The 10,195-nt window shown below is 36.5% G+C and overlaps 1 protein-coding gene across 1 annotated transcript in view; it reads left to right on the top strand.

The window, feature by feature from the left end:
* Window positions 1-1,252: 1,252 nt before the first annotated feature.
* The window catches only part of LOC140143387 (uncharacterized), a 30,324-nt gene continuing 21,381 nt past the window's right edge, over window positions 1,253-10,195 (top strand). Inside the window, exons 1-3 of the mRNA XM_072165243.1 lie at window positions 1,253-1,348; window positions 6,757-8,173; window positions 9,024-9,055. Coding sequence (XP_072021344.1) covers window positions 1,253-1,348; window positions 6,757-8,173; window positions 9,024-9,055 — 1,545 coding nt within the window. The remainder of the gene's footprint in view (window positions 1,349-6,756; window positions 8,174-9,023; window positions 9,056-10,195) is intronic.

The raw sequence follows: 10,195 nt of genomic DNA, 5'->3' as shown, positions 1-10,195 counted from the left end.
ATTACTAGGTCAGATTATTAATACGGAGGTAATAGGATGTCACAGGCGAGGGTACTTTTTTCAAAATGGCCGACAAAATTGAACTGGATAGTATGATATCAACAATGAAATGTTACTTAACATCTACATCTACTAGGATACTCAGTAAAGTTGCCAAGGCAATATCTGACTGAGAAAACAATTAAGTTGAAAAAAGTAATAGTTGTCTTTGACTTTTTGAACATATAATGAAGTACTTCAGGGTGGTAAATGTAGATTCTGATTTAAAATGGCTGCAATGATGACTACTAGAATTACCTTTATGTATTAGAGAAGAACTTGTACACTAGAATGCCACAAAAGTGTTGCTTACAGTGTTATAAATTGTCCGTTTGTTCATGATTTCACTGATGCATTTCTCTTAATCCTCAAGATCACTCAAATCGCTATTATCTGAAAAACCTTCATAGTCATTCTCTACCAATAGTTCTTGGACGTCCTCAGGCATTACCGTTTCAACCCACTTAGGTTCCATGTTTTCGTTCCACCAATTGTCAACAAAGTGTCCACCATCGTATACAGTGACATCTGCTGCATTCCACTCTCTTGCAATGAAATTTTGCGCGAAGGATATGAAGCGCCAGCGCCTGCTTATATGGTGGTAGTAAGGATATATCTGCAAAATTTTTATCTTTTGAAAACTTTCGATCAAAGATATCGCATCTTGCTCCGTTGACATCTTTGCCCTTCATTCCGTATAAAAGTGAAACGTACTCCTCTAGCTCTTTGCATAAATCTGACGGAAAATCTAATACTCTATAATGCCTTCCTGTATTTGCCAGTGTTTGTGTCCAGAATTACTCTGTCTCCATCATGAATGAAATGGGATAAAGCAATGACTGCAATGTCTATATCTTCCGCATGTGAACGGATGATTCGAATACCCTCGTTGTTATTCCTCACTGCATGGTTTGCATGCAAGATAACTTTTGTGTCATCTTCTTCCTGATTACTGCTAAGATCGGGAATCAAAATAGCATCTTGTTTTGTGACACGAAGGCCATTAAATTGAGCGATATTCCACTTCTATACGGAGTGATGGGCAAAGATGTCAACGAAGCAAGATACGATATCTTTGATCGAACGTTTTCAAAAGATAAAAATATATATCCTTACTACCACCATGTAAGCAGGCGCTGGCGCTTCATATCCTTCACGCAAATTTCATTGCGAGAGCGTGGAGAGCACCGAGCAGTAGATTACACAGTATACGATGGTGGAAACATTGATTGTTGACGATGAGTGGAACGAAAACATGGAACCTAAGTGGGTTAAAACGGTAATGCCTGAGGACGTCAGAGAACTATTGGTAGAGAATGACTATGAAGATTTGTCAGAATTAATAGCGATTTGAGTGATTCTGCAATCCCGAGGATTAAAACAAAGACAAATGCATCAGTGAAACCATGCAAAAACGGACAATTTATAACACTCTAAGCAACACTTTTGCGGCATTCTAGTTTACAAGTTGCTTTTGGGATCTTCTTTAATACATAAAGGCAATTCTGGTAGTCATCATTGCCGCCATTTTAAATCAGAATCTACCTTTATCACCCTGAAGTACTTCATTATAAGTTCAAAAAGTCAAAGACTGCTATTACTTTTTTTTACATTTCCTGACGCTGTTTCGTTGATATCATATTTTCCATCAATTTTGTCGGCCATTTTGAAAAAAAAAGCACCCTTGCATGTGCCATCCTATTACCTCCGTATTAATAATCTGGCCTAGTAATGCTTAATACCACTTAAGTGGCTAAATTAAATGATGCTTTTCATTGATTTTGGCGGCCATTTTGAAAAAGCGCCCGCAGCTGTGACCTCCTGTTACCTTCATATTAATAACCTGACTTAGTAGTACATTATTGCTATCAATAAAAATCCAAAATCTGGTTAAATATGCCCCTAAAGTGGCTAATTTAACCATATATGTTTTTCATTGATTTTGGCGTGCCATTTTGAAAAAAAGCGCCCTCAGCTATGACCTCCTGTCACCTTCATAATAATAACCTGACTTAGTAGTACATTATTGCTATCAATAAAGATCCAAAATCTGGTTAAATATACCCTAAAGTGACTAATTTAACCATATATATTGGATTTTGGCGGCCATTTTGAAAAAAGCGCCCTCACGGAAAAGTTCTCAGGTTACGGGCTTTTTACCCAAAAATTCTTGTTCCCCATGCAAAACTGGTCCAGATAAACCATATGAGAATTTCTGGTTCTCCAAGTGGTACTTAGCTCAGTTTTAACCTGGTCTACAGGCCCTAGAGTGTGATGGTTTTGTAGCACATGACAGTATTCATTCAAGCCTATCAAGGTCTGTTATTAGCCACTTGCTGAATGGCTGGGCATTATCAGCTATCAAAGAGATACCTTATGCTGCTGCCAATCACAATAGAGGTTAAACATTTTGTTAAAACCCCAGAAGTGATATCAGGACAAAGCTGTGCATGTTGGTACTTGATTGTTTAGATTCCTATGTTGAAAATCCCTTGTAGTACATTAGTATTTTTCTTATGTGTAGTGTATATTGTTGTGGAAAAAAAGTTCACCTGGACTTTTGATTTTGTGCCACTTTGGCCATTATGGATGATTTTTGGCAAATGTTTTCTAAAAGCATGATTTCAGTGCCTCGGTTTGAAGAAATACTTAATGCTATTGACTAGTAAAGTGCCATTTCATAAGAAACCCTTTGATACTTTCACAATATGCTTGTTTCATGTTTCCATATATATTAAAATAAAGAAATATAAAAGGTAAATATATGCTTATACCAATTTTGCTCACATTGCTATATTTAGACTTTGTCAATTTATTTCGTTCCAATGACCGGTCAGAATGGGAAACTTTGAAAATTCATAATTCGAAAAGTTTTTGACCGATTTTGACCATTTAACCACCAAAATACTTCTGTTCATGAGTTCTTTCCAGAAAACAATCTTTTGTAGCAAAAGGGGCAACATGAAATTATGATGGTCATCCCTACTAATAATGATAATATTGGATGGCTTATTTCGCATGATACCATAACATATCACCGATCAATTTCATTATTATGTCTTCAGAATCTTGCATCCTATACCTTTGTACATAACCTGGCTGTCTGATAAATTTGTGTATCGGTCACCTGGAGCTACAGGGTTTTTTCATATCTGTAGCCTCTTCATAGAGTGCACAGTTCATATACTTTATGTGTAAAAGTCTTTTGGTGTGATTTTTTTGTGGTTAATGTGACAAGCCATGACCAAAAATCACATTTTTGACCAAAAATCACATTTTTGACCAAAAATCACATTTTGACAAAAAATACATTTTGACCAAAAATACATTTTGACCAAAAAATACATTTTGACCAAAAACACATTTTGACCAAAAATCATATTTTTGACCAAAAATCATATTTTTGACCAAAAATCATATTTTTGACCAAAAATCATATTTTTGACCAAAAATCATATTTTTGACCAAAAATCACATTTTTGACCAAAAATCACATTTTGACCAAAAAATACATTTTTGACCAAAAAACACATTTTGACCAAAAAACACATTTTGACCAAAAAATACATTTTTGACCAAAAATCATTTTTGACCAAGAGTCGCATTTTTGACCAGAAAATCATGTTTTTGACCAAAAAAGATTCTGAAGACATAATAATGATAAAATTGGACGGATAATTTAGATGATACCTGAATTTATCAGTCTCGCTAGAGTTTTCAAATATCACGCTCGACTTCGTCTCGCATGATATTTGAAAACTCTAGCTCATTCGATAAATTCAGGTATCACACTCAATCCGTCCAATTTTATATCAAACTTGGTACGGTGATAGGATATGGTGGCCTGATGTGCTGAATAGTTTTGTGTCATTTTATTTGCATGTTTATGAATATTAATGAGCTCATTTGCATGTTTTACCTTCATTTCCATTAATCCACTCTTCAGCTTAAACACAATCATAGATCAACTTCAAACTTGGTATTGTGATAGTATATGGTGGCCTCATGTGGTGTAAAGTTTTGTGGGGGCCACCTTAATTACGAACCGCGTAATTCTAGTTTGATAGGTGTGGAGCACCAAGTTCATGATTGAGTCATGAAAGAAATCAAGAACCACTTATTCCCATTTTACATATCAACATTATTTCCCTAATGTGTTAGCAACACATATCCAAAATTTTAGCGAAATCCGTTGATAGTAAACTTTCCAAAATGAAGTGAATTTAAAACATCAGTGATGTATACCTTTTGGCTTCTACCTTTAAAAGCATGTAAGCTACATTGATACCGATGCCACCAATAAAACGAGAATATTTGCCCCTACATTTTGCATACCACTTTGACCAATTTTTTTTTTTTTGTAATTTCTTCACAAAATGCAAAAAAAATGCCAAAAATAATTCAATGGGTGTAGTACCCCCTTAAGAGCGCAAAAACTTGGCATTTTTAGACTAATCGCAAATGGTCACCATCTATGCATCAACATGGGCATTTGGGGGATGATTGTATGGACAATCCCCCTTTCGGTGGAGGATTCGTCCCCCACCCACCGATTTTATTTTTACCAATAAACAATTTGCATGATATAGGGACGCATAGGCCTATAGTCAGGGCAAGGTTAATTTTTGATCGGAGATAGTTTATCGTGTGTATGTCGCCGTAGAAGTAGTGATGTAGGCCTAACAGGATTAATTACCATAGCAATAGGGGAAAACAATTTTTAAATGTATTGCCCTGCACTATAAGTAGGCTGCACTCATCACCTTATTATCACCAAGTTATTTCAACACGTCACATCAAAAGCTCCCATTGGGAGCCCCATTCTTAGGCCCTATGTCACATGGGAAAACGCGGTCAATCGCCCAAAACTCTGGCATAATAGCTGGAAATTACTGGAAATTGCAGCCTATGCGAAATTATGACCGATCACTATGAAATCACAGCAAATTGAGGTAAATTTTACAAAATTGTTTCAAATTTTGGTCAAACGGCTAAAACCGCCAAAAATCACCATGAAAATCTGCAAAATGGCTGGAAATCAGAGCTCACAGTAAATTGCTGAAAATTATGCTAAATTGTACTAAATTTTGATCAACCACAGCAAACTAAGGTAAGTTTTACAACATTGTTTCAAATCCTGACCAATCGGCTAAACTTTTAATCGCCAAAAATCAGCACTTAGCTCGATTTACCGCTTCCCCCGGCTTTTCCCATATGTGACATGTGACCTATTCTTTTTATAAAGGAATTTTTATTCAATCATAATAATGTATATTCCAAAATAGACGTCCTCAGATATTATAGCTGATAGTTTTTCATCGATCGATCGATCGATCGAACATGATAGCTATTTCATCCTTAATCAATTGGTCATGTTATTTAAATAACAATAGGCGTGCATCGTTGTCGTCATGAAAGTCAAGTAGGATGTCAAGTGGGATATGCTAGCTGGCTGGGAAACATAAACCACAGCCGTGTTACTGAACTTAAACTACCAGCAGTCAGCTAAAGCTCTGTTGTTCTTTAGCTCTTGTTGTCTGTTATTTGCCCCGTATTATTTGCGGATATTTAATGGTGTCGTTGGTGCCCGCGTTGGTGTACGTTGATCGTGAATAGAATTTTGGTCAAGATATTCTTGAATTATTTCGTAACGACGGTACAGGTGAGCATGGTGAGTAACTTACATTGGCTTTAAAACCCGAGTGTAAAACACATTACATTAGCCTACATAAGATTCATGCAGGAGGGTGAAAGTGCATAGGAACAATGCCGGAAACTACGTCACGCTATTGTTCGACCTAGGCTACATCATTTTTAACGCATGCGTGTTCGTCAATACAGCTTTAGACTCCTCCACCTTCGCAACACGGTACGTGGAGTGACTGGAATCACACCGACGGCGGAGGAGAATACTAGCTGGTCAAACAGTTTAATTCTATCAAGCATATAATACCTGAACAATCATCGTCATTTGATCTATTTACTACAGAATATATTGTATACTCAAAATATAATTTTAAAATTGTAAACCTGTTAACTTGTATATTTGTGTATACTAAAATATAAGGACATGTGAATGTCGAAGACAAAATGGCCGCTAATCCGCCTATTGTGAGACCTAGGATACATATTTCGAAAGAGGGCAGCAGACTAGGATGCCTATCCCTTTGTCTATTATTCCTGATTCATGTTTCGGACCTTGCTCGATGGTTATTATTAATTTGCGGGGGTGTGGGTGGGGCTGTTTTTATTTTTTGTTTTGTTTTGTTTTTTTGTTTTTGTTTCTTTCTTTTTTTGCTATCTCTGTTTTCAAGTTGACGGATGTAAAAAATGTGAAATTTAAGATGTACCAAACGTCCCCCCCCCCCGGATATACGCCTATGATACGAATGGTGGTCATGCTCTGGTGGCCATATATGGAAGGCTAAGAATGTCAATTACTGTAAAGAAAGTGGTCAAACATGTGATTTTCATGTTGCTTTGATTAACAGACTTTGCGCAACTGCATTTTTACTCGCCTCACAAAAATAGCCACTGAGTCCTTATTAGTGGTCACACGCCAGTGATTTTACAGTTGTGCGAGGACAAGATTTTTGACCAAATTTATCACCGTTTAATCTAGTGGCACATTTCAAACTGTACATACTTTATTTTGATACACCCTGTATAGTATTTCTTTCGCTAATCGTATGTATTTTTTACTTGTTTCCATTACAGACAATGCCAAATAGACATCCACGTGAGTGGGACTACTTAATGCCGCATGTATGTAAATATTGCGGGCAGAGATTTTATAACAAAGTGTTACGATATTTGTGTCATAAAAGACACCATGAAATGAGAATCCGTCCTTACTGGTATGACTACAAGAGCAAAGCAAGATACATGACGTCCATGGCTCAGAAGACGAAGAGCAGTGCATGCAGTATGCAAAAGTCAAGAAACAAACAGCAGAAGAGAAACAAGGCAGAACTTGAAAATACGCATGAACCATTCCAACAGCTTAACAGGACGCACCAAGGTGGAAAGGAAACTTCAAATATGAATGCAAAGGAAGGTGTCACTATTTCTAAACAGCTATATGATAGGCAGGGTAAACTGAATCATTGTAAACGTATCAATCGGCCAAGGAATTACGACAAAGATTCAAGGTCTTCTGTCGCATCAGGGCAATCATCCACGAGTGGAAGAAGACACTACACAAAAGATAAAGGATTAAACAAGGAAAAACATTTTGAATGTACATTTTGTAACAAATGTTTCACAACCTCAGGTAGTTTGAAGAAACACGAACGTGTTCATTCTAAAGAGAAGCCTTTTAGGTGTACATTTTGCAGTAAAGGCTTTAGTCGTTCATATCACTTGAAGGAGCATGAACGTACACATACTAAGGAGAAACCCTTTAAATGTTCATTTTGTAACAAAGGCTTCACACAATCAGGTCATTTGAAGAAACATGAACGTATACACACTAAAGAGAAGCCTTTTAGGTGTACATTTTGTAACAAAGGCTTCACTACGTCAGGTAATTTGAAGATACATGAACGAATTCATTCTAATGAGAAGCCTTTTAAGTGTACATTTTGTAACAAAGGCTTTACACAATCAGGTCATTTGAAGGAACATGAACGTATACATACTAAAGAGAAGCCTTTTAGATGTACAATTTGTAACAAAGGCTTCACAACCTCAGGTAGTTTGAAGATACATGAACGAATTCATACTGAAGAGAAGCCTTATAGATGTTCAATTTGTGACAAAGGCTTCACTACGTCAGGTAGTTTGAAGATACATGAACGTATTCATTCTAATGAGACGCCTTTTAAGTGTATATTTTGTAACAAAGGCTTTACACAATCAGGTCATTTGAAGGAACATGAACGCATCCATACCAAAGAGAAGCCTTTTATGTGTAAATTTTGTAACAAAGGTTGCACAACCTCAGGTAGTTTGAAGAAACATGAACGTATACATACTGGAGAGAAACCTTTTAGATGTACATTTTGTAATAAAGGTTTCACAACGTCAGGTAATTTGAAGACACATGAACGAATTCATACTGAAGAGAAACCTTTTATATGTACTTTTTGTAGCAAAGGCTTTACACAGCCAGGTCATTTAAAGAAACACAAACGTATACATACTAAAGAGAAACCTTTTAGATGTTCATTTTGTAACAAAGGCTTCACATCGTCAGGTGATTTGAAGAGACATGGACGAATTCATACTGAAGAGAAACCTTTTAAGGCTTTACACAGTCAGGTCATTTGAAGATACTGATACACGAACGTATACATACTAAAGAGAAGATACATGAACGTGTTCATTCTAATGAGAGAAGCCTTTTAAATGTGTAATTTGTAACAAAGGATTCCCAACGTCAGGTAATTTGAAGATACGTGAACGTATTCATACTGAAGAGAAACCTTTTATGCAATAAATGCTTCACACAGTCAGGTCACTTAAAGAAGCATTGAACGCATACATACCAAGGAGAAGCCTTTTAAATGTACATTTTGTAACAAAGGCTTCATAATGTCAGGTAATTTGAAGTCACATGAACGAATACATATAAACATGATAAAGGAGTAGCCTTTTAAGTGTATATACATTATGTAACAAATGTTTCACAACGTAATTAAGGAGAAACATGCATACTGTACTGTACTGAAACCTGTTAGATTTGTAACAACGGCTTTATACATTCAGATCACTTAAAAAAGCATGAAGGTATACATACTAAACATGCTAAAGAGAAGCCTTTTAAATAAATATTTTGATAAAAGCTGTACAAATAAAATTGGTACCAAAGACTTCACACAGGCAGATATCTTGTTCACAAAGGTCACTTGAAGGAACATGAACGTTCCACATGAATGATAAGCCTTACCATAAGTTAACATTTTGTAATAAAGGCTTTACAAAGTCAGGTCATTTGAAGAAGCATGAATCGTATAGACATGCTGATCTTCTTCTCATTACAGGTACTACATGTACTATATTACATGAACTACCGGTACCTCTGATCACGGTTATTGTTGAACTACCTCTGATCACATTTTGTAGTACTACATGTTCCTCGGATCACAGTTATTGTTGAACTACTTCTGATCACAATTTACTGTTGCACAACATGTGGCTACAGTTAATGTTAATGTTGACCTACCTCTGATCACAGTTACTGTTGAACTACCTCTGATCACAGTTACTGTTAAGCTACCTCTGATCACGGGTACTGTTGACCTATCTCTGATCACAGTTACTGTTAAAGTACCTCTGATCACAGGTACTGTTAAACTGTCTCTGATCACAGTTACTGTTGACCTACCTCTGATCACAGGTACTGTTGAACTACCTCTGATCACAGTTACTGTTGAACTACCTCTGATCACAGTTATTGTTGAACTACCTCTGATCACAGGTACTGTTGAACTACCTGTGATCACAGTTACTGTTGAACTACCTCTGATCACAGTTATTGTTGAACTACCTCTGATCACAGTTATTGTTGAACTACCTCTGATCACAGTTACTGTTGAACTACCTCTGATCACAGTTATTGTTGAACTACCTCTGATCACAGTTACTGTTGAACTACCTCTGATCACAGTTATTGTTGAACTACCTCTGATCACAGGTACTGTTGAACTACCTCTGATCACAGTTACTGTTGAACTACCTCTGATCACAGTTATTGTTGAACTACCTCTGATCACAGTTATTGTTGAACTACCTCTGATCACAGTTACTGTTGAACAACCTCTGATCACAGGTACTGTTGAACTACCTCTGATCATAGTTACTGTTGAACTACCTCTGATCACAGTTACTGTTGAACTACCTCTGATCACAGTTATTGTTGAACTACCTCTGATCACAGTTATTGTTGAACTACCTCTTATCACAGTTACTGTTGAACTGCCTCTGATCACAGGTACTGTTGAACTACCTCTGATCACAGTTACTGTTGAACTACCTCTGATCACAGTTACTGTTGAATTACCTCTGATCACAGTTATTGTTGAAGTACCTCTGATCACAGTTACTGTTGAATTACCTCTGATCACAGTTATTGTTGAAGTACCTCTGATCACAGTTACTGTTGAATTACCTCTGATCACAGTTATTGTTGAAGTACCTCTGATCACAGTTACTG

This window comes from Amphiura filiformis, unplaced genomic scaffold, assembly GCF_039555335.1.
Source record: "Amphiura filiformis unplaced genomic scaffold, Afil_fr2py scaffold_21, whole genome shotgun sequence".
In the NCBI taxonomy this organism is placed as follows: Eukaryota; Metazoa; Echinodermata; class Ophiuroidea; order Amphilepidida; family Amphiuridae; genus Amphiura; species Amphiura filiformis.
This window is presented reverse-complemented; position numbering and strand designations above follow the sequence as displayed.